Genomic DNA, 26,059 nt, shown 5'->3' with positions numbered 1-26,059 from the left:
GAAATGGGAAAATTCTTAGAAATGCACAACCTTCTGAGACTGAACCAGGAAGAAATAGAAAATATAAACAGACCAGTCACAAGCATTGAAATTGAGACTGTGATTAAAAATCTTCCAACAAACAAAAGCCCAGGACCAGATGGCTTCACAGGCGAATTCTATCAAACATTTAGAGAAGAGCTAACACCTATCCTTCTGAAAATCTTCCAAAATATAGCAGAGGGAGGAACACTCCCAAACTCATTCTATGAGGCCACAATCACCCTGATACCAAAACCAGGCAAAGATGTCACAGAGAAAGAAAAATACAGGCCAATATCACTGATGAACATAGGTGCAAAAATCCTCAACAAAATACTAGCAAACAGAATCCAACAGCACATTAAAAGGATCATACACCATGATCAAGTGGGGTTTATCCCAAGAATGCAAGGATTCTGCAATATATGCAAATCAATCAATGTGATAAACCATATTAACAAATTGAAGGATAAAACCCATATGATCATCTTAATAGATGAAGAAAAAGCTTTCAACAAAATTCAACACCGATTTATGATAAAAACCCTCCAGAAAGTAGGTATAGAGAGAACTTACTTACCTCAACATAATAAAGGCCATATATGACAAACCCACAGCCAACCCACAACCATTTCGTCAATGGTGAAAAACTGAAACCATTTCCTCTAAGATCAGGAACAAGACAAGGTTGTCCACTCTCACCACTATTATTCAACATAGTTTTGGAAGTTTTAGCTACAGCAATCAGAGAAGAAGAAGAAATAAAAGGAATCCAAATCGGAAAAGAAGAAGTAAAGCTGTCACTGTTCGCAGATGACATGATACTATACATAGAGAATCCTAAAGATTATGCTACCAGAAAACTACTAGAGCTAATCAATGAATTTGGTAAAGTAGCGGGATACAAAATTAATGCACAGAAATCTCTTGCATTCCTATACACTAATGATGGAAAATCTGAAAGAGAAATTAAGGAAACACTCCCATTTACCACTGCAGCAAAAAGAATAAAATACCTAGGAATAAACCTACCTAAGGAGACAAAACACCTGTATGCAGAAAACTGTAAGACACTGATGAAATAAATTAAAAATGATACCAACAGATGGAGAGATATACCATTGTTCTTGGATTGGAAGAATCAACATTGTGAAAATGATTGTACAACCCAAAGCAATCTACAGATTCAATGCAATCCCTATCAAACTACCAATGGCATTTTTCACAGAACTAGAACAAAAAAATTCACATTGTGTATGGAAACACAAAAGACCCCGAATAGCCAAAGCAACCTTGAGAAAGAAAAACTGAGCTGGAGGAATCAGGCTCCTGGACTTCAGACTATACTACAAGGCTACAGTAATCAAGACAGTATGGTACTGGCACAAAAACAGAAATATAGATCAATGGAACCGGATAGAAAGCCCAGAGATAAACCCATGCACATATGGTCACCTTATTTTTGATAAAGGAGGCAAGAATATACAATGGAGAAAAGACAGTCTGTTCAATAAGTGGTGCTGTGAAAACTGGACAGCTACATGTAAAAGAATGAAATTAGAACACTCCCTAACACCACACACAAAACTAAATGCAAAATGGATTAAAGACCTAAATGTAAGGCCAGACAGACTATAAAACTGTAAAACTCTTAGAGGAAAACATAGACAGAACACTCTGTGACATACATCACAGTAAGATCCTTTTTGACCCACCTCCTAGAGAAATGGAAATTAAAAAAATAAACAAATGGGACCTAATGAAACTTAAAAGCTTTTGCACAGCAAAGGAAACCATAAAGGAGATGAAAAGACAACCCTCAGAATGGGAGAAAATATTTGCAAATGAAGCAACTGGCAACGGATTAATCTCCAAAATATACAAGCAGCTCATGCAGCTCAATATCAAAAAAAGCAAACAACCCAATCCAAAAATGGGCAGAAGACCTACATAGACATTTCTCCATAGAAGATATGCAGATTGCCAACAAACACATGAAAGGATGCTCAACGTCACTAATCATTAGAGAAATGCAAATCAAAACTATAATGAGGTATCACCTCACACCAGTCGGAATGTCCATCCTCAAAAAATCTACAAAGAATAAATGCTGGAGAGGGTGTGGAGAAGAGGGAGCCTTCTGGAGCTGTTGGTGGGAATGTAAATTGATACAGCCACTATGGAGAACAGTATGGAGGTTCCTTAAAAAACTAAAAATAGAACTACCATATGACCCAGCAATCCCACTCCTGGGCATATACCCTGAGAAAACCATTAATTCAAAAAGAGTCATGTACCACAGTGTTCATTGCAGCTCTATTTACAATAGCCAGGATATGGAAGTAACCTAAGTGTCCATCGACAGATGAATGGATTAAAAAAGATGTGGCCCGTATATACAATGGAATATTACTCAGCCATAAAAAGAAACAAAATTGAGTTATTTGTAGTGAGGTGGATGGACTTAGAGACTGTCATACAGAGTGAAGTAAGTCAGAAAGAGAAAAATAAATACCGCATGCTAATACATATCTATGGAATCAAAAAAAAAAGAAAGGTTCTGAAGAACCTAGGGGCAGGACAGGAATAAAGACACAGTCATAGAGAATGGATTTGAGGACATGGGGAGGGGGAAGGGTAAGCTGGGACGAAGTGAGAGAGTGGCATGGACTTATATACACTACGAAATGTAAAATAGCTAGTGGGAAGCAGCTGCATAGCACAGGGAGATCAGCTCCGTTGCTTTGTGACCACCTAGAGGGGTGGGATAGGGAGGGGGGAGGAAGATGCAAGAGGGAGGAGATATGGGGATATATTTATATGTATAGCTGATTCACTTTGTTTTAAAGCAGAAACTAACACACCATTGTAAAGCAATTATACTTCAATAAAGATGTTTTAAAAAATAGGTTTTTTTGATTAATTTATTTTTTTATTTATTTTTGGCCGCATTGGGTCTTCATTGCTGTGCGCGGGCTTTCTCTAGTTGTGGCTACTCTTCGTTGTGGTGCATGGGCTTCTCACTGCGGTGGCTTCTCTTGTTGTGGAGCAGGGGCTCTAGGCGAGTGGGCTCCAGCAGTTGTGGCTCGTGGGCTCTAGAGCGCAGGCTCGGTAGTTGTGGCACACGGGCTTAGTTGCTCCGTGGCATGTGGTCTCTTCCCAGACCAGGGCTCAAACCCATGTCCCCTGCATTGGCAGGCGGATTCTCAACCACTGCGCCAGCAGGGAAGTCCAGAAATAGGTTTTATAACTAAATATAATTACAAGTTATCCATGAGGACACCCTTGAGGTAAATGATTGTAAGATAACATTGTGGTACTGAAAAAATGTTCACACAAAAAGCAGTAATAGATATTTTTTATTTTTATCTTTAAAGACGTTTCTCCTAAGTTCCCTATAAGAACATTTTCATGGGGCTATAGATAGCTTTCTTTCCTTCTAAGAATAGCTCAGCCTGAAAATCATGTCCTAGCAGATCATGAATTATCTTATCCTGTGTTTAGTGAAAGAAAGATAACAGATTATTTTTAAAATTTTATCAACAGCTTGCAGTTGCAAACAACAGGATTATTACCTTGCAAGAAGATATGGAACGAGTTAAAGAGGAAAGCTCCTACATACTGGAATCTAATCGGAAGGTTAATCTTACTAGATTTATGAAATATCCCCAGAGAGCATGTCATGTGTCATGGGGGGGCTGCCTCCAGAGGACCGCTTGGTAGCTGCGAGCATTTGCATATGTTAAGTGCACCGTTTTCACTGAGGCTCCAGGCACAATTGAGTGAATGGCAAAGGTTATGGGAGGGTTATGCCCCTTCTCCTACAGACACTCCTTGGCTTCACCGCCACCTACATCTGTTTAGAGACTTCAATAAACAGTCTAATTTGATGTCTTGTTTTTATGTACTAATGATTTGTACTATATTTAAGTGTTCTGTTATATTAAATATACCATTATTTTTAGACCATGTTACTGTTTTGTAAAAAGTGTTTATCTGATATCACTGGGAAAGAGTTACCATATAAATGAATTTCCTAGATAACTCAATCCCTTAAAGTATAGGGTTGGATCCATAACATCTTATGGAAAAGCCCAAACAACCTTTTTGGCCAACCCAATACCAAACTTTTTATATATGTCTAAACAGATATTTTGCAAACCTTTTGTATATTGCACAGTTCTAAGCCTTCTTAAGTGGAGGATGTAATTGAACACATTTAGTCCTTTATGATGACTGAATATCATAATTATCAACATTGGCAATTCTGTACTGAGTGATAACGGTGCTACTTTGGTGGGCGTCGGCTATTGAAATTGATAGAGCTTCTAGCTCCTGAGCTTAAATATTCCCAGATTACTGTGGGTGGTTTTTTCTGCCTTTTATTTCACTGGCATCTATTGCTTCTTACTGCTGTTAGCATTACTCTCTCTAGAAAGGTCTCCCTCCTCATGCTTCTAACCTGCTGTGACCTAGGAATCCAGAAATCCAGTTATTAACCTTCTTAAAGAGTAAGCATCTAGGCTCTGCGTGGGGACCAACATGAGTAACACGTTTGCCTTTAATGCACGGACTTCGTAAAAACAACTGTGACTACTCAGCATTTTTTCACGAGCTACTGATGTTTAGCTCTGACCTCTCTGTATGGGTGGAGACACCAGATGTGAGATCTCTGGAGTAGGACTGCATTCCTGTTTGAACCTTTGGCCCAATTTATAGTTTACAGTAAATGCTATTTTGTTTTCAGAGGCTGATTTTTTAAGACTTCTACCACTTGGTTTAGTAAACTATCTTAGGACTTTAAACAAAATGGCAAGAAATTCCCAGTTCGGCTTAAGAATACTTACTAAACTTCTTCAGTTTCTTTGTTGTCTTCGTTCATTATCATGCATGTTTAGGTATGATCATTTCCCTTACTAAATAGCAGTGCTAGTGTCCACTAACTGTATAAATTCTTTAAATCCTTAAATATGTACTATTTTATTTATCTTTTCAAGGGCCCTAAGCCAGACAGAACTTCAGAAGGGCAAGCACTGAGTGAAGCAAGGAAGCACTTAAAGGAGGAGACACAACTACGACTGGTAAACTTTGCTTAGGTCCTAATAGTTCAGGAACACATTAAAACCCCTACCTAGGGGTTTTATCTCATAGATCAAGGCATATCAGTAGTGTTCTAGCAAATTTTATGGATCCTATAAAATAGTTTCTCATTCTTTTAACCCATATTTCCTACAGTGCTTCCTCAGTCCTTTTTCTGAGCATTCTCAACAGCCAATGGAATTTTACCAGTCTTAATTTTTAATTTATTTTTGCTTTTATAGTTTGTGTTGCAAAAACATTAGGTATATAGAACCTACTTTTTTTTTTCTTTTCTTAATTAATTAATTAATTAATTAATTAATTTTTGGCTGTGTTGGGTCTTCGTTGCTGTGCGTGTGCTTTCTCTAGTTGCAGTGAGCAGGGGCTACTCTTCGTGGCAGTGCTCAGGCTCTAGGTGCGCGGGCTTCAGTAGTTGTGGCTTGTGGGCTCTAGAGCGCAGGCTCAGTAGTTGTGGCGCACGGGCAAAGTTGCAGAACCTACATTTTTAAACTATGCTATCTCCCCTCCTGCTTCAGTCCTCACCCCGGCAAAGATATGTCTCCTTGGATTGGGCAGCTCCTCTTCTCCTTAAGAATCATTAATTTAGAATTGTACGCTTTTATTTTTAGTTGTTATTTCTGAATTTATTCTTGTTCTTATACATAAACAGAAAAATGTACATCAGTATTAGTCTTAAGATATTTTTAGAAATTAAAATAGATATATATACATATATAAAAGAATGTATAATAAGGACTAATACTCCTATAATAGATTTTATCCAAATATTAGTATATTAAATACACCCGTGGTATTAGTACATTAACTCTTCTTATAATTTAGATAGTATGACAACCAAATAATCCCCCTCCAATAATGTCTCTAACAGTAGGGAGAAGCCTAAAAATAAGGGGTGATCTGATTTGTACTTTGTTATCACAAACAGTGTATAGAACAGAATTTCAGGTTATTTTATAATGTTACTTTAACAGTGTTATTTAACATCCTTGAAATATTTATCATTTTCCTTCTGTGTGTTTGTGGATTTGATCTCAAAATACTTTCCATAAGGAAGGTCCTAGAAATAATATATGTCAGCATTTTAAGAAGCAGTCTGATTTGTCTTCTGTCATGCTAACCATGTACAGAAGAGTGCCTCAGTTAAGTGGCAAGTGAGAAAATTTTACACAAAATTTTCCACATTCTCATACCACATTAAGATAAATGTTCATTAAAAGAGAAAGAAACCAAGCAAGTAGGCAAGGTTCTGAATGTGCCCTGGGCACAGCATGGATGCAGAAGAACCTCAGGTCTTTGTACCTCTGATCATCCAAATAATGTTGCAGTAATAATGGTTGAAACAAAAATAGGTCTCATGATAAGTGAATAGAAAAATTCAGTTTGCCGCTCTATTTAAAATAGATAACCAACGTGGACCTACTGTATAGCACAGGGAACACTGCTCAATATTCTGTAATAACCTAAATGGGAAAAGAATTTGAAAAAGAATAGATAACGTGTATACGTATAACTGAATCACTTTGCTATACACCTGAAACCAACACAACACTGTTAATCAACTATACTCCAATATGAAATAAAAATTTTTTAAAAAAAGAAAAAACTCAGTTAGCCATATTGACCATTCCCTGTAACTGAGATGTTACCTTGGGGACCCAAATTATCTTTTGGGTTCCCTGGGCTCTTGAAAATGTCAACAGCCTCCAAATGAAGAGAATTCCAACTGCTTCATTTTGTGCTGGCTGCTGTAACACTTAATATATATTTCTGTAATAAGATATGACATCAGTTGTTTTAATATCTAATGAAGTGACTCAAGTATGTGTGTATTTTAGACATATTAGATAGCACTATGTTTGGCCTACCGAGTTTTTCAGATTTGTAAATTATTGAGTAAATGGTACTCTAATTATCCTAATTATTATTCTTCTTTTTGTTAATGTCTCTGTATTGAATGATAGCTTATAGCCGTTTTGCCAGACTTCAGACCTGAGAGTTTTGGTCTACCTTGTCCTGTGGAATTTTGTGGTTTGCACTTAGTTGAGGAAAGAGAGAATAAGTAATTTGTTTTCCTTTCGGGGCAGGATGTTGAAAAAGAACTGGAGATCCAGATCAGCATGAGACAGGAGATGGAACTGGCTATGAAGATGCTGGAGAAGGATGTCTGTGAGAAGCAGGATGCCCTGGTGTCTCTGCGGCAGCAGCTGGATGATCTCAGGGCTCTTAAGCATGAACTTGCCTTTAAGTTGCAGGTAGGCTCACCGGCTCTCTAAAATCCCAGGGCTTCCCGCTGCCCCTCTTCTTCTCTAGAATCACACTTTAAATATAAGAGGAAAGAGTCACATCTCATTTTGAGGCTAGCTACCAATAAACCACTTCAGGAATCGGTCTATCCTAGGATCCTGTATTGCTGTTCTGGAAAGTCATGGCCACTTTTCACGCTGTAACTGGGCAAGAGGGTCTTTTTTATCCTATAAGATAATTTCTACTCTCCAGCCTAACTTGCCAACTGAGTTATAGAGATAAATTGAGGTACTTTCCGATGTTGATTTTTGAGATAAAACTGCATATAACAATACCAATCTTAAATGTTGCTTCTTGCTTTTTTCTACATTTGGTAATTAACTGATACGCAAATATATGAGCATTTCTATTTCTCTAGTTCCCGCTTACCATTAGGTTCAAAAGGTATGTGTGATTTGTTGCAGGATTTTATGTTATATGCAAACATAAACATCACTCATAATTCTTTTCCATAACAGAGTTCAGACTTAGGAGTAAAACAGAAAAGTGAACTAAACAGTCGCTTGGAAGAGAAGACTAATCAGATGGCTGCTACCATTAAACAACTTGAACAAAGGTAAAAGTGCTGTTTCTTTAGTGAAACACTTAGGGCGTTCAGTCCTGGACGTGAAGACAATGCGCTATGCATTTGGCAGAGAGTATGTGGGAATCTCCCAGCTTAACACCAGGCATGCAAGTAGAAAGAAAGCCAGTTAAATTTTGTGTTTTTTAAAGATGTCACTAAAAACCATTTTAGTGTCATGTGTTAGAGGAGGGATACTTACAAGGATGAAAGGACTTTTAAATCTGTTTGTGATTCTGTTACTGTTCATCACTCAAGTCTTTGAAGACTTTGGTGCTAGGTGATGGAGGGGTACTGAGGGCCCTTCTAATAACTGTAACCCCTTTCCCTCCTCTCTCATCTCCTTTTTCTCTCTGCTTTCTCCTGAATAGTTCTATAGCTTCTACTGTCACATCCCGCCCACAACTCTTGGATCTGTCGGTCTCCCGCTCTGTCCTCAATCTGGAGACCAGTCTTGCATTTTCATCCCCTGACCAGCTATTTCCCACCAGTACATACAATTCAATCTGCCCAAAGTACATCTTCTCCCTATGCTACTCTTTTCTCTTTCTGTCTGAAGCCACCATGTTCTTCCTGATGACTCAGCTGCCAAGAGAAATGGCTAAGTCTTCAAGATTGAATGAGCCGCGGCACCCATGGTCATTAAGCGTTGCCAGCCTGTGTTGCTACCTCTTCACACCCACTGATCACCCTTCTTGCACCTGAGCAAAACTAAACTACTTACTAGACATGCTTCCCATTTTCCCCATCCATGTCTTGCCTAATAGTTTCACCAATTAGAAATGCCCTTTCTCTTCCCACTTCCTTGTTCTTCAGATACATTTTTTATGTTCAGGCTTCAATGCCACCTACCCAAAGCTTCCTCTAACACTTCTTCTCAGCTAAAAGTAAACTGCCAATTTGTACTAGTTGGAATTCCCATAGCCTTATATCCATACCTATCCATACTGCTTATAGCACTTCTGACTTTGTCTTACCTTATAAACCTTTATATATGTATCTTCTGATGAGAGTGTGAGTTCCTTGACGTTAGTTAACTAATCCTTTAAGTTCCCTTGTTGGATCTGTCACAGTGCCTTGAATGTCCAAGGCATTCATTTAGTAAATGCATGGATGAAAGGGTGAATGGATGGCTTCTTTTATTCAGATGGTTCTTGACCAGGGTGGGTCCTGAACAGCACTGCATATTATTGTTGAATCAAAAGTTAATTGCAAATTAATAAATAAGCTTGAAAACTCTGGTTTGGCTGATCTAAAATGAAAAAGTATCAGTGTATCTCGGAAGTTATCTAAGTGCTTGCTCATAGCAGTTATATGTTTATGATTTAACAAATCAATTTTAGTGTTCATAAATTGTGTTTTTGAAATGTGTCAGATTATTTTTCAGTGGATTTTTGGCTTGGCATTTAAAGCAGACAGAACTAAAATAATGACTTACCTCTTCAAGTATTATTAAGCTGACTTATTCTCTTGCTATTTTTGTCTTTCCTATTTATTCATTTTCTCATTCCCCTTTCACTCCCATTTTTATTTTTATTTTTACTGTATTAATATAGTGAGAAGGATTTGGTGAAACAGGCAAAGACCTTAAATAGTGCAGCAAATAAACTGATCCCAAAACATCATTAGGCATTTTACAGCTGGTCACCTCGCAAGTTGGATATCACAGCTTAATTGTAAAAGGAAGAAATCTGAAAGTTATTGCATTTATGCTCTGACTTAATTGTAAAAGGAAGAAATCTGAAAGTTATTGCATTTATGCTCTGATTCTATATAAAATGTCACCAAACATTGACTTTGAATTTGCTGGACTTTTAAAAAAAACCGTTTGATATATATATAGGCTGTGTTTTCTTCTTCTTTATTTTCTCCCCAGAGTTAGAAAATTTAGTATAAGTTCCCAATTAAATACCAAATAAACTTTGAGAAATTACTTCTGAGTTGACCAATAAATAAACACACCATTAAAAAACATCCTAGGGAATTGAAGCTCTGTACATATATGACTGATGCCTGATGCCTTTACAGCCCAGTCCCCAACAATACCAGTTTCTAGGTACGATGTCTGTGTCATTGAGCCTGTTCTGCCGTTGCCATGTAATGAACTAGAGGTGACTGCCACGTGGTCTTGGACTCTTCTAAAGTAGTTCTGTGTCTCTTAGGCCATGACCCCTTTTCACTTTTGTTATCTAGGTCTAATCCCCAAGCCAAGGATAAGTACTTAGTATTCCACTACAGTTCTACTCTCAGTAACCAAGATTGCTTGCAGCTATTTTGCCTCAGTGACTTTGGTGGGGGGCAGTGGGGTGAGGGCGGGGAACAGCATCCTTACATTTCTTTAAAGTCATAGAGATAAAGTTAGTGATTAGGTAACTTATGATAACATAATAATGTGGAAGCTTGGGAAAACCCTCCTAATATTTGTCATCTTCTGCCTCTGCCATTTTCCTGCAATTCCACTTCCTATTTAGGTAGCTCAGAGAGAACAATTTTAATAAAAACACATCTCTCCTATTAAAAAAAAAAAAATACGCTACACGTTTTTCACATCTATCCTGCTTTTCCTTTTGGAGTAAAGGCAACAAGGCATAGACATGAGTGATGGTTTCCTGCCTCTTGTTCCTTGCTGGCAATGTTTACTTAAGAGTTTCTGTTACTTTTTGTTCAGATGGGAATTTGCTTAAGTTTCTAGGAGAATAACAATCTATTAGAAAACCATTTCAGAGTAGGAAATAGACAAATGATAAACTTATATTCATTATTATTATTTAGTCTAAAAATAAAGATTCCCAGTAGGTATTCATAAACAATAATCAGCAGGGCTTCTTTTTCTAAGTGACCACAGATCTGACCCTTCCTAGGCCTTACCTTGTAATAATCCTATAAATACTTTGATTTTTTAAAAAAAATGACTTTTGATTTGGGGGAACAGGTGTTAGTTACATAAGCCTTTATTCCTTCAAAAAGTCTTGGCAAAGTTTTTGTTTTTCTGTTTTTTCTTATTCTGGTAGATTTGCAGCATTTCAGCTGCTTAAGTGGGGACAAAGATAACCCCTTTGCTCCCAGCTCTTGAAATTCTTTACCATCTTCTTGGAAAAAACAGAATTAAGAGAGTAAGATAGATGTCATGTGTGTTTTTATAGGTCCTTGCAGACTTGAACCAAGGTCAAGTCAGAGAGCCTATGACCAACCTCATGGAAGAGCCTATGCTTTTGAACCTAGTTTATTTCTTATAATTTTGCACCTCTTCTTACCTTCATCAACCTTTTGTGGTGATGAGTTGCCTTTTCTATGAGCATTTGGAAGGAGTGCTCAAACACCAAAATAAAACATTTTAAAGACTATACATAGTAGCATAGTAGCATGCTCCCAAATTCTATTACAGAGAGCCCCAGATATTTCACCTTAGAACATGCTTCTTTATAGGTGCAAAGTTATAGGGTATTTGGGAGAAAACATTCATAATCTTCCAGAGAATATGGTCAGGAATCTTACGCAGGCCCAGTGCTGAATTGTTTGTCCACTTACACTCACGCGCCAGTTGGTAGAAATGGAAAAGGAAAGAGATAGCCAAACTCTTAACAAAGGCTTTTCATTATGTTAAAAACCCGAAGCCTGGGTAAAGGTTGATGTATAGTGTCCAGTGATTTAATATAATTTGTGGTTTAGGGAAGGGACCAGGAAAATGTTCTAATTCCACATATAAGAAGGTAGTTGCCCATTTGCAAGTTCCAGTTATGAGTGTAAAACAGAAATTATAAAGTACCAAACCTATTAGGAAATAAAAACAAACAAAAAAGTGGATTTAACTTTAATTACTATGTACTTGAGGTTGGCTTTGGATATGGATTTTCTAAAAAGTGATGTTTTATTGTTTATCATCTAATGGCTGTAAACTGTAGTACTAGAATAAAAAAAAAATGGAAAATCAACTATTCCTCTGCCTGGTTCACCTTCATCTTGCTTTTTTTAAAAGAATTTGTTTCTTCTCCATCTTTTCTCCCCCCATAATTTCTTCCCATGTCCTACAAAGTTTATTTTCCTCTCTCTGTCTCTTCATGCCTTCTTCCTTGGGTTGTTTTATTTTGTGTTTTGAACTTGGTCTTCCTCCCCACCATGGCTTGTGTTTTTTATCACAAGTTCATATGGCTCACATCCAGATTGCGCCAGGCTGAGCGAGGCCGCCAGTCTGCTGAATTGGACAACCGGCTCTTCAAGCAGGACTTCGGAGACAAGATCAACAGTCTGCAGCTGGAAGTGGAGGAGCTCACCAGGCAGCGGTGAAGAAAGGGCGGCTTTAGCGGCCAGGGTGGTCATGGGAAGTACTAAGGCCAGACAGCAAGAGAGGGGCGGTCTCCTGATCAAGCCATGTCTGTTTTGTCCTGCCATGTCCTTTCTCCAGAATTAGAATTCAGAACGCTTCACATACATAAGCATTCCCAAAATTTCGTCAACATCTTTTGCCATCAAAGAATTAGGAAATTAGAACCCAAGATCCCAGGTAAATAGGATGGAGTAAGAGAATAGCCAACACAACACTAATAATAACAGGATTTCCTGAATTCTTACTATGTGCCAAATACTTTACTAAGCACTTCATATGCATTCTCTCCTAACATCTTCCCATCAACCCTATTTGTAGGTGATCTGATTACCCCCACCTTCAGAGGAAATTGAGGCTCAGTGGGGTTAAATTGTCCAAATTCACACAGTTAAGCTAATATGTAGCAACACTAATTTAAAAGCCAATTTCTCTGACTCCAAGCCCTTAACCATTCTTCCATACTGCCTCTCAAATGAGACTCAACTCTGTGCCTAAGGCACTGACTTCAAACAAATAGAACTTTGCTGTTGGATATAAAAGCACACAGTTACTAAGGATACTAGTGGTTGAGGGTGTAACTGGGGATTAACTACATAACTGTGAAGAGAGAGCAGCTAATTCATATGTAATGGAACTACAGTGTTAGTGCTTTCATACTGTATCTTGCTGAAAATTTAGAAATACTGTCTTTCAGTTATAGTAAATCTTACTAGTTGTCATTCAGTTGACCACAACTTTTCATTAAGAGTTAGTATTAAATGTTGCTATTCAGAGCCGTGACCCTCAGGCACTGGGAGATCCGAAAGTGCATTCTTAATCATCCAAGGAAGATTAAACGTGTCAAATGTATTTCAGTGTTACTGGTTTGATTGTATTGTATTTTAGTGCTTTAAAACCTGGTTGTCCATATATATCTGGTATACTTTTCATCAATCAAGTATTGAAACTTAATTACTGAACTCTAAGAAAAGGGTTTGGCATTCTTTAGGAGTACAGAAATCCAGATTTTCATCATTTTTCTCTCCCACCTATCCCAGGAACCAGCTTGAGTTAGAACTAAAACAGGAAAGAGAAAGAAGGTTACAAAACAACAAGAGCATCCCAGGAAAGGGTTCCCAGAAGCCAGAACCCAAAACGGTAATATTTGTTATTCCCATGTTTATTTACTTAATTTTTAGAGGCTACCTTGATGGGGCCGGACAGTTTTCTCTTATGGAACACATACTTAATTGCTATGGCCTTGAGTACATAGGTGGCAGGCGAGAGCTGGAGTAAACACGTGGAGGCTTGATTCTGAGTCTGCCCCTGGGACACTCTAACTTGAATTCATTTGGAAAAGGGGATTAATGACCATAGTTCCCAGTGACCATCTTATTCCTTTCAGTTTGTTAAGTAGGATTATTTTAGTATCTAATATTTTTAATAATATGGTATAGTCATCCCTCCCCAACCCTGAATTCCCCTTTAACAGAATTGTCTTAAATGTGGATTCGCTTCTGTACACCTTTTTCAAGTCATGAAGATTTCAATTTTAGTATACTCAAGGTACTTCTCTTGGGAAAATTAGAAAAAAAGGGAATTAGGCACAGGGAAAGGAAGGTAATATAGAGTGGTTTAAAGACCAGGAGTAGAAGCTTCTACAGAACAGTGTTAGGAAGGAGACCTCCAGCAACCTGTAGTGGTGAGAGATCTAACACTGGATTAAGATCATCTCTGGGACCCAGGAAACCGAGCCACTCTCTTCAAATAATAAAATCAGGAAAGCATGAAATACTTTTTCTGTCAATGACAAATACAGGGAAAAAATCACCTTCTTTGTAAATATTATATATAACAAAGCAGGACAAATTCATAAGCTTTTTAAAATTTCTAGAGAGTGAGCTGCTAATTTGCTGGAGAGTAGAAAAGTGGTAAACGGAAATTTATTACACCTCTAATGTAACATGTGCAAAGAACCATTCTCTCTGTAGCAGGCTGTCTTTATTATCTTAGTTTAGTGAACATAAAATCTACGTATAAGGGCTTACAGAGATTTACTTAAAATCTTGGCCTATCTTATCCTGTTTTTCCCGTGAGGCCTTAGATGTCTCAATCTTGAATCGCCATGCAGTGCAAGCCTTTCCAGGAGTGGTCTGAGAACGTACATTCTCCTTTTAGAGGCTGATGGGCAAGGAGTTCAAGGCAGACAGCAGTGTTTGTGCCACAGGAAGAATTTGTCCCCCCAAAACTGCCCAGGCAGGGCATAGCGGCATTGGTAGAAATGCAGTTTGGAATTTTCCATTGGTCCTTCAGAGTAGAAAACTCCTCGAGTTGTATAGGCTATAGAAGTTGTCATGATACTGAGGCAACTACTTGACTGAGTGTCTAGAGGATTACACAGTCTGCTGGATATGGCCATGCTCGGTTTCACTAACTGTCCAGAGCTCAACTGGGGGTTTGTGTGTGTGTATGTTTTTGTTTCTTTTTTTTTTTCTAAGAAGTAACTGATACCTTGAAGCCACTTTGTAAGTAAATAGGATACATTCTGAATTTCATTTGAGTCTCAAGCATTAAAGAAAATATCTACTCTGAAAATCATTTGTGGCAAACCCTATCAGAATCATTTGTTAAGAAACTATTTGGAACAAAGAATGATGGAAAATATCTCGAAAGTTAAACTCCTTCCCTAATTAAAAAAAAAAAAAAGCTGCTTAGCTTTATACCCAAGCTAAGACAATATAGAAGAAAATGTCTGCAGCATCATCATTGTTTAGCAGTCTGAATAATTAATAAACTGGGCTGTTTTCTTTTGGCAGGATGGGAAGCACAAAATTCAAGAGGAAAATGTTAAACTAAAAAAGCCCCTGGAAGAAAGCCACAGGTGTTTATTAATAAAGTATTAACTAAGATATAAAGCTATTTTGGGGTGGTGGGAAAAAGGGAGCTTTTGATATACATTGGCAATGACACAGACCAGACACTGACTTGTAATATTAATATTCCAGAAAGACATTTTGAAGGGGGAGTGAATAAATAACAAGCCAGATAACGCATATTAAACCAAACCCATTTAGTCCATTCCAGAAGAAAGAAAGAAAGGTGATCAAGCTGTCCTCTGATTCTTCCCTGGTTAATCCCCAAACTATCACTTAAAAGATTATGTCTAATCTAATCTTTACTGGATCAGTGGGACAAGTAAACAAGCACAAACCATAGCATTTCCTAGGTTCTTAAATGTACATGGGCGTGACTTGTTTCCGCCTAAGTGCTAAGTGAAAGGCAGCTATGTTTCAAATAAATACTCTAATTTCCCTTACTTTTTGTCTCTTAAGGAGAAAAACAGTTTTGCTTTATTCCTTTTTCTTAACTCTTCATCTCATTTCCCCGCAACGAAGAACACGGGATCATTCCAAGGAAGCTGACTTTTAACAATTATTTTAACAACAAAACATTACATACTGCCACTGTATTAAAAAATGAAGAAGGTCCAACTATGTGACATTCTGGAAAAGGCAAAACCATGGAGATAGTGATTGCCAGGGCTTAGAGGATGTGGATGGATGAATCTGATTTTGTAGGGCAGTGAGAATACTCTGTATGACACTATAATGATAGATACATGTCATTATACATGTGCCCAAACCCACAGAATGTACACCACCAAGAGCGAACCCTAAGGTAAACTATGACTTATGATGTGTCAGTTTAGGTTCAATGACTGTAACATCAGGTACCACTCGGGTGTGGAATGTTGATAATGGCGGGAGGGTGGGAAGTCCAACAGAATATATGAGAAATCTGTGTCCTTTCTGCTCAGCTTTGCTGTGAACCTAACAGTGCTCTAAAAATTAAAGTCTATTATAATGACAACAACAAAAATAGATTATTATCAAGGAAAGATACCACAGAGGGATTTTGAGAGACCTATACAGTATACATTTTTGGCAGCTGTACCTGTCCAGCCTTTAATGCCTTAAGAATGAGATAGGGTGTCATCTGGAGCAAAACTAGCTGCTGAGGAAGATAAATCACACAGTCCAACAGTAGGCTGATTTTGCAGGTACTTAGCCTAAACAGCTATTCCTCACCTCCAAGGCCAGAATGATTCCAGTACCTTTAAGTTCACTCCCAAAGAGAACATGGTCTGATCCAGGACCAGCCTTATTAAACTACAGTCCATCTAACATTATAGATCAGCATGGGCCATGGGAAGGAATTAGACCATAAAATTAACCAGGGCTCAAACGGGCCTTTCAGAGTCAGCCTCGTTCCAGACTAAAATCAAGTCATTTACATTCAAGAGGGTCTTACATGCCAGGTTCTGATTTTAGGCCTTGGGAATACAAGACAATACAGTCGTCCCTTGGTATCCAGGGTGCCAGGAGCCCCTTCAGATACCAAAATCCATGGATGCTCAAGTCCCTTACATAAAATGGCCTAGTACAATGAATATAATGGGCTCTCTGTATCTGTGGGTTGCTCATCTGGGGATTTAACCCACCACAGATGCGGAACCTGATGATAGGGAGGGACAAGTATACTACCTTTTATATTTGTATTGTGCTCTGCAGCTTAAAAAGTGTGTCACATTCATTATCTCCTTACAAATTTAATTCTCCTTACAAAAGTTTAATCATCCATTCCTACTTTACAGATGAGAAAATTGAGGCCCACAGAGAGGCCCAAGTTGCCTCTCCTTATCATGTCTTCTGTTTTTAAGCCCTTTGTCTCTGCACTATATAATAGCTGCTTCCAGGGCCTATCCTGGCCAGAACTGCAATCCTAAAACATACCGAGGTTTCCTGGGATTGTGGTCCAAAGAACAGCTGAAAACCTGGTAACACTGATGGTCACACTGCCACTCAACCAAAGAGAATTGGAACCATTGTAGTTCTGTGGTCCATTTTCCCCAGAGCTGAGGCTTTGCTGAGGAGGAGGCTTTGCTTCTCCTCTTGTATAAGTTCTGTTCCAAGTTGGGAAAATTGGGGTTAGCTCAGCTGGTATCATGAAGCAATATTTCAATCTGAATGGGTACATGGGAGAAGGGACTAATACATGACATATGATAATGGGTAGGTTTCCATAATATTGGACAGGAAAAAAGCTATTAAAATGTATGGCCTTGGCCATTGACGTTTTGCAGGTTGGGAAACATAACCACTATTTTCTTGGTAGTAAAAAGGAAACAAAATGTAACTCCAATCTATTTTTAACCAGGAATCTACTAGCATAATGTAGGATCATATTCTAGTAATAGATTTAACAACCAAAATTTCCTCTCCTTGGAGGTCAACATTAATAATTACTTTGGTCTCAGCAACATAAAAGAACCATGGTATTGCTTTTTCTGTGCTTTTGAAATGATGAAAAAGGAAATATGTTGCTATTAGTTACTGTTTTTACTTTCCCATTGTAGGCTGCAGTCTCACCCTGTGAATGAACAGGTAACTGAGTCTCCCGTCCTAAAACATCTTGTATAAATTAAATAGTTGGCTGGACCATGCCTAGCTGTAAACAAGGCAGCAAGAGAGGTAGACGAATGCATACAGGCCTCTGCGTCCCATCCTTTTAATAATATCCTAAACAAACATGCATTTGGCTGAAACGCTCACAGGAAGTAGCACAGTTTTGAGCGATTTACTAAGTAAACAGCAGCTCTTAACTTCCTATCTGAGGTTCTCTTTGACATACCGCGGGACCTGAGAGCTCACTGTACCTCCCTTTTCCTTAGTCTTCTCTTACATAAAATAAAGAGAAAAAATACTTCTTGATCACTTAGAAATAACCAAATATTTACAAATATAGTGGTAGATGACAACTCCATGAGAAAACTGGTAAATGCTACTATGTCTGAGTCACTGCTGTCATCTATCTATTAGGATAAAATGAAGCCTACTCCCTCCATTCTTGGTGATAGAATAAGACGAGGGATGGGGCTTTCTTTTTTTTAGCTTTTTACATTTATATACATGAATTTTCTTTATATAGATAAAATCACATGTTACTTTATTATAAAAATTAAAAAGAGCACCAAGGATAATGATAGGATTATCAGAGTTGTATATAAGGTGATGAGACTATATGTAATTTGTTTTTCTAGTTTCCAGATAGCCTGTAGTGTGATTATATTAATTTTGTAACTAAAAAATGCATATTCTGAAAATGCTGGTATTTCCGGGGCTAAGGGAAACTAACTGGCTCACTGTGTGGTTTAGGAACAGCCGCTGCCCTCTGAAAAGCCACAGACGTGTCAGCTGTGCCAGGAAGACTGCAGCCTAACAAAGGTAACAGTGGTGAGAAATGAACAGGTACTTCACAGGGACGCCCACTGCACCACTAGCCGCTTCTCACGATAGGGACTTCGCTGTATAGAATGCAGAGAGTGGGGAGAAAAGCAAAAGGAGCAAGCATTTAGTGTGTACCTATTTTTTTTCAGTCCCGTTAAGTCATGTTAGTAAGTCCCCATTAAAATATTAAATACAAATTAACTATATAAGTAATTTAAAACAACCATAAATTTATAAGTAAATATTTATTGAGTGCCTACTATGCAGAATGTACTATTCCACGTGCCGGAGAACGAGTAATGAACAAAATGTAGACCGAGTCCCAAGTCCTTGTTCTTGTTAAGCTTGTGTCCTTTGTGCCATCATTTTATAAAGAACCTGGGGCTCAGAGGTGTCAAGTGCATTATCCCAGTTACTGAAAGCCCAGATGCAACCTGACTTTGGCTCCAAAGTCTATACTCCTTCCAGTACTCCATCCTGCTTAGAACAGAGAAGATAGGTTGGGGCGGGGTCGGGGGGGGGTGTTCTTTGGTTCTTTGAATTATTTGGGGAAACAGCCTCTGAGAGGGAAATGAGCTCTTTCTCCACCAAATCACTTGTTCTCCCGTTGGATCCTCAAGGGTCTCTGCCTAAACTCCTACCCAGCTTGTTATCCTAGAGTCAGCAGGGTGAAGGAAGCATGCAGGAAAAGTAAGTGTCTTTGACAGCCATAGCTGTGCCTTGCTCACAGTAGGATCGCCCAGCATCTAATATGGTACCCAGTTCATAGTAGATGCTCAAGAAATGTTATGGACAAATGAATGTCAGAAACAAGTGCTTAGAAGAGAAGGAAACGTGCCCAAATTCTGGGTTACAACCTGCGTGCCACCATTTGTGATCCTGCTAAATTTTAACAAGCAAAATTGTAGTATGACCTAGTCTTAAATTAGCAGAAGCAGATAAAGATGAACTGCCTTTATGGAATTGGAAGTTGTAATTAGAGAAATGTGTTCCCAAACAGAAGAAGCTGCTAATCTAATTCTGGCTTTTCTTTTCTAAGCCATGCAAACTAACTGCAATATGTCAGAGGAAGATTCCTCCCAGGCTTTCAAATAAAAATGACCCCCCTACCTCTGCTGCACCCTCAGGAAGATGAATTGTTTGGGGAAAAGAAGCATTATTTATGGGGGAAGTCATTCTTCACAGCCTTTAAATAGGGACCCTTGGAGCTATGTGTGCACCAACCTATCACAGCTTTACCAGTGGCATTGCCATAATGACCCACATGCTGTCCCACAGTTTGGCCACTGAAGACTCAAAATGCTTAATAAAGAGACTAACTTCCCAATAAAAAGGATGCAGGAAGCTGTGCTCCTGCTGCACTGATAACCCCAAAGGATGTGCTTGTAGAGCATCACAGGAAAGCATTGAGCACATCAGTGTATTAGAAATTATACTTTCAGTTCATGCTCAGCAAAGTTTTTAATCTTACGTCAGTTACCCAACCCTACCCATGGCTAGGTCACTGCCTGCCTTATTTGAAATATGCTTGGGTAATTGCAAACTAATTTTAGAATTAGCCCACCTAAAGGTGAATATAAATGAAAGTATATATTCTAAAGATAAATAATTATTGTATTATCTGTTCATTTGCATTCTGTGGAAATGCTTCTCTTCATTTAGATCTAAGAACTAGACTGTATGCTTCTTTGTAGACAGATTGTTTAGTTAGATACTGTGTGGCACACAGCACACATTCAGCCAGTATTTTACTAGACATTGAGCATCTATCAATCATATTTGGCCTCTTATATCCCATGCATCCTTATGCCCTGCTCTTCTGTTACCCACCTGACCTCCCCTTCTCCTTGTAGAATGTGTGTAAGAACTGCAGAGGAACCTTCTGTAATGCCTGCTCAACAAACGAACTGCCTCTTCCTTCAAGTATCAAGCCTGAGCAAGTTTGCAATCCCTGTCATGAGCATCTGATGAAACAATATTCCAGCAGCCCATTGTAAGACTGGAGGCTGAGATCTGGACCAAAATGTCTCTACCTGTGTTAGATGTCAGGATCCCCTAGAGCCCAGACTTTAGAATCAACTCAAGAATTGACAGGAATGATTTAAATAAACCAGGTCCAGGGAGAAAAGGCAGTGGTTGGCAGTGCTGGAATTCTGCTCATTTTCTCTAATGACTGTATGAATAAAAGTTACTCAGTTGAGCCTCTCTCTGCTAAATCTAAACAACCCCACTTTGGAGCGTTTGGAAGGGCTGTTCATTTTTATGAATAGTGATAATACTACTGGGGTGGATGTTATAGGAGAGAGGGTCCTTGGCGGATAAGAAAAAAAAGGAAAACGATCATCCCTCTGTTACATTTTCAGATTCAAGAGGAAAAGATAATTGTTAACTGAGATTGAAATGACAGATGTTACATATTTTCCCAGATGCTGCTAGACACAAACATTATTTCTTCTTTACCCCCACTAACTACCTCTTCTTTAAAGTATCTCTACCAAACTGTGAACCCAAACTCAGGGAAAAGAAGTTAAAGAGTAATATAAATTTTGAATGTACTTAAAACTATTATAATATATTATAGTTTTAGGACCAGAATTTTCTAGTTCTGGCCTAAATGTGTTTTTATTATCAGAATAAGGAGGAAGAACATTTGCTGTTTTTCCACTTAGTGACTTCAAAACTAAATATCTGCCCTTTTCAGAATCCCCTACTACACAACAAGCCAGCTCTTCCCCACTCCCTCTTTCCTCTCAGTCATGGAAATTATAAGGGGTTTTAAAGATAGCGTTTGACTTTTGCAAGTAGGACGTACTGAAGCAAAGCTATGTCAGGTGTAAAGTAAAACAAACAAATTTAATTTGTCTTGGCTGAGAATAATTAGCTTAGAATATTTATTAAATTCTTTTGTGAATAAGAGATCCCTTAGTCCAGGCTCAGATTCAGAACTGGTAGACAGGTTTCTTGGAAAGTAAGATACTTCAACATCTCTTAGTAACAAACCCTTTGGGGAAAAAGAGGGAAGTGTATTCAGCAGGGGAAGGAAAAGAAATGGTTTATGCTCTTTTGATTATGTTACATGTGTCTAGATTGTTTGATTCCAGTTAAGACCTAAGAAGATATGATTCTGTAAGTGGCTTAGAATTATGGGGTGGAAACATCCTGGAACCATATTTGATAAATTCTGTCTCCTGAAAAGGGTTACAGCCCAGAAAAGAGTTGTTACTGCAGAAGTCTGACCTGTTACTTGGTGAAGCTGAGTTTTAAGAGTACTAGGGAAAAATAAAATCTAATAATTCTAGCCTCGTTTGTTGATTGTCATTTTTTTCCCTTTAAATATTTATTTCTTGTGATTCTTCATTCTCCTTATTTTTTACCACATATATGTGCCAGCACTGTTCTAAGTGCTACAGATAATGTGGGGAATTATCCTGAATTAGCAAAAGTTATTTTATAATTAATTTTGAATTAAATTGAAAAGAGGCCACATGGAATGTAAGGAGGAATAAGTAATTAGCCACTTGAGATTTGATTTTGAAATGCACATAAGCTATATAGCATTTCGGTTTTTTTTTTTTAAATAAAACAAAGCTCCAAAGATCTGTTATTAGTGCAGCTGCCCACAAAAGCAAGGGGACCAAGTCATGAATACCTCGACTTAATGTTAGGCCTTTCTTCCTTAAAAATTGTGCTTTCCACCATTTAGCATCACCAAGAATAACATACTTAGGAATAAACTTAACCACAGAGGCAAAAGACTTGTACACTGAAAACTACAAAACATTGCCAATACTACCCAAAACCATCTACAGATTCAATGTAATCTCTATCAAAAATCCCAATATTTTTGGCAGAAATAGAAGCATTCCTGTAGAACCTCAAGGGATGCCTAAATAGCCAAAACAATCTTGAAAAAGAACAAAGTTGAATGTCTCTCACACTTCCTGATTTCAAAACTTACTACAAAGCTACAGTGATCAAAACAGTATGGTACTGGCATAAAGGCAGACGTAGTGACCAATCGAATAGAGAGCATAGACATAAACCCTCACATATATGGTCAAATTATTTTTGACAAGGGTGCCAGGACTATTCAATGAGGAAAGGAAAGTATTTTCAAAACTGATGTTGGAAAAACTGGATATCCACATGCCAAAAATATTAAGAGGGACCTTTAAAACATATACAAAATTAACTAGAAATGGATCAAAGATCTGAACATAAGGGCTAGAACTATAAAACTCTTAGAAGAAAACATAGAGGAGAGAAAGATTCATGACACTGGATTTGGTAGCAATTTCTTGGATAAGACACCAAAAGCACAGGCAACATAAGAAAAAATAGGTTGGGCTTCATCAAAATTAAAAACTTGTGGAGAAATTGGAACCCCTGTGCACTGTTGGTGGCAATGTAAAGTGTTACAGCCACTGTGGAATACAGTATCATGGTTGGTTCATAAAGAAAAGTTCCATATAATACAGCAATTCCACTTCTGGGTATATACCCAGAAATGAAAACAGGGACTCGAACCAATTATTCATACACCCACATTCATAGCAGCATTATTCACAATAGCCAAAAGGTGAAGCAACCCAAGTGTCCATTGACTGATGAATGGATAAACAAAATGTGACAGATACATATAAGGGAGTATTATTCAGCCTTAAAAAGGAAGGAAATTCTGACACAGACTACAACATGGATGAACCTTGAGGACATAAGTGAGATAAGCCAGTCACAAAAGGACAAATAGGTTTCCACTTGTTTGAAGTGCCTAGAGCAGTCAAATTCATAGACAGTAGAATGGCAGAGATGAAGTAAAATGGTGGTTACCAAGGACTTGGGGAAGGGGGAAATGGATACAGAGTTTCAGTTGGGGGAAGATGAAAAAGTTCTGGTGATGGATGGTAGTGGTGGTGTTTACACAATATGAATGTACTTAATGCCACAAAAATGTACACTTAAAAATGATTAAAATGGTAAAGTTTGTTATGTATATTTTACCACGATTTTTAAAATACCATGCTTTCCAGTCGGATACAGAAAATAGATATGTATGTGTATATGGGTTGGTACACAGACATAAAGCCCCATCTGCTGAGAGGGTCTGGAAGTCGACACCCCAGTAGCACTGGGCACACCCAATGCCCAATCTTTCATTAGAAACCAAATCTTGGTTTCTAATATCATTCTCCAATAAAAGGAACCAGGACCCCTTGGAGAAATGGCTGATTCTCAAAGGGATACAGGAACAAGCTAAAAGCTCCCAATGGGTAAAGCTGAAAAAATGTGAGAATAACGTAGAATAGGATTATTACCCAGAGGATAAAATACCTACAAGTCCATATTAATATAAAGGATTAAATAAATGGTGAAAAAATGTCATCTCTCCTATACAGAAAAATTCCAAATAATTTACATAGCTATTCTTTCAGGTAAGTGGAGCTTACCTCCCCACCTCTTGAATGTGGGCTGTGCTTAGTAACTTCGAGAAAGGAAACTATAGAAAGAGAAAAAAGTAACTTTATAGTAACCTAGGAGACACTATTTTGGTCAGGTGATCAAAATTCACATGGTCAGTGATAAGTCATGTTGAGAACATGAATCCTTGATAAGATGAATGCAGTGAGAATGACACCTTTGTATTCGTTCTCTGCAAAACCAATAACCCCAGTCTAGACATGAGAAAAACCTCAGAAAACTCCAATTGAGGGACATACAACAAAATATCTGACCAGTACTCCTTAAAATTACCAGGTCATCAAAAACAAGAAAGACTGAGGTTAAGGAGACACGAAGACTAATGTAATGTGGGATCCTGGAATGAAAGATATTAGGGAAAAGCTAATAAAATCTGAATGAAGTCTGGAATTTAGTTAATGGTTATGTACTAAAGTTAGTTGTGACAAATATATTGTAGCAATGTAAGATGTAAACAGTAGGGAAATTGGGTGAGGTAGTCTTAGGAATTCTACTACTTTTGCAACATTTTTGTATATCTCAAGCTATTTTGAAATAGTTTATTTAAATTTAAAAAATTGTGCTTTCATACTCAAAACAACTACAGGTCTGACCTAATAGAATTTGACTAAACTCCCTAAATGCAGTTTATTTCCAAATAGAATCTGAGAATTTTCCTCAGCGTGAGGATTTTAAATCAGATTTATAGCTCAGCACAACGTCCTTGGTTCATTCATTATTTACAGTCAAGTTATAAAAACGTATGATGATAATTTGAAAAGATACATGCACCCCAATGTTCACTGCAGCACTATTTACAATAGCCAAGACATGGAAGCAACCTAAATGTCCATCAATGAATGGATAAAGAATGGAATATTACTCAGCTATAGAAAAGAATGAAATAATGCCATCTGCAGCAACATGTATGGTCCTAGAGTTTATCAAACTGAGTGAAGTAAGCCAGACAACGACAAATATATATCACTTATTAGTAGAATCTAAAAAAAAAAAAAAAAAATGATACAAATTAACATATACAAAATAGAAATAGACCCACAGACAGAGAAAACAAACTTATGGTTACCAAAGGGGAAAGCAGTGGAGAGGAATAAATTAGGAGTTTGGGATTAACATATATACACTGCTATGTATAAAATAGATAACCAACAAGGACCTACTTTATAGCACATGGAACTATACTCAGTACTTTCTAATAACCTATATGGGAAAAGAATCTGAAAAAGAACAGATATAGATATGTATAACTGAATCACTTTGCTGTACGCCTGAAACTAACACAACATTGTAAATCAACTATACTTCAATTTTTTAAAAAAATTTAATGGGAAAAAAAAAAACACCTAGTAATAAAAAATAGTGAAAGTCGGAAAAAAAAAATGTATGATGAAACTCTTAAAGGGAATTTAACCATTCTGTAAAAGGACTCCAGGTATGGCCTAATGATTTTGAAGTAACTCTCAGGGCCCCCGCCTATATTACAGCCTCACTTAAGCTTTGCCCAAGAGAAAATGTAGCCCTTTTTAAAGAATTATATTTCAGAAGTAAGTGGCATGTTTTGATATATAGTAAAGCATCTTTCTAATAACTTAGCCTAATAACCCCACAAATGTTCTCCCAGGTCAAATCTTAATGATTCTTAGACATTTCTTAGCTTGGGGATTGTCAATTATTGAGGTCTTCTATTTTATTCTCAACATTCCTGAGGACAGTTCATTTTGTTGTTAACACATTAATTACTTTTGTATAAGAGATTTTTGCAAGCATGTCAATCTACCAAATCAGAAATCAAGTATCTGACAAGCACAGTTTCTATACCTAGAATAAAAGACAAACTTTATTCAAAGACAGCATATCATCTTGAAATGTAAACATAGTTAAAAATAGAACCAGAGACCAACTGTAAGCAGTGCTGAGGACGTCAGATTCCTGAGTTAATAACTAAGCTTGGTAAAGAGAGATGACTCAGGACTCCAATGCGTAGTGAGGTAGAAAGACTGAACA

The 26,059-nt window shown here is 37.7% G+C and overlaps 1 protein-coding gene across 10 annotated transcripts in view; it reads left to right on the top strand.

The window, feature by feature from the left end:
* Positions 1-21,875, top strand: part of RUFY3 (RUN and FYVE domain containing 3) — an 89,379-nt gene extending 67,504 nt beyond the window's left edge. For 6 of the 10 annotated variants that reach the window (XM_082463775.1, XM_082463773.1, XM_082463777.1 and 3 more), the window contains 10 exons: positions 3,568-3,660; positions 5,019-5,102; positions 7,206-7,373; positions 7,884-7,981; positions 12,148-12,267; positions 13,349-13,448; positions 15,107-15,171; positions 17,707-17,734; positions 18,506-18,574; positions 20,431-21,875. In XM_082463775.1, coding sequence (XP_082319901.1) covers positions 3,568-3,660; positions 5,019-5,102; positions 7,206-7,373; positions 7,884-7,981; positions 12,148-12,267; positions 13,349-13,448; positions 15,107-15,171; positions 17,707-17,734; positions 18,506-18,574; positions 20,431-20,574 — 969 coding nt within the window. In that variant the 3' untranslated portion in view covers positions 20,575-21,875. Of the gene's footprint in view, positions 1-3,567; positions 3,661-5,018; positions 5,103-7,205; positions 7,374-7,883; positions 7,982-12,127; positions 12,946-13,348; positions 13,449-15,106; positions 15,172-17,706; positions 17,735-18,505; positions 18,575-20,430 lie in introns of those variants that run through there. The other 4 variants (XM_082463776.1, XM_082463779.1, XR_014264267.1 and 1 more) reach the window with 4 other exon arrangements.
* Positions 21,876-26,059: the final 4,184 nt, after the last annotated feature.

Source organism: Balaenoptera physalus (genome assembly GCF_965194825.1).
Source record: "Balaenoptera physalus genome assembly, chromosome: 5".
Taxonomy (NCBI): domain Eukaryota; kingdom Metazoa; phylum Chordata; class Mammalia; order Artiodactyla; family Balaenopteridae; genus Balaenoptera; species Balaenoptera physalus.
The sequence above is the reverse complement of the archived record's forward strand: the minus strand, read 5'-3'. Positions and strand labels throughout refer to the sequence as shown.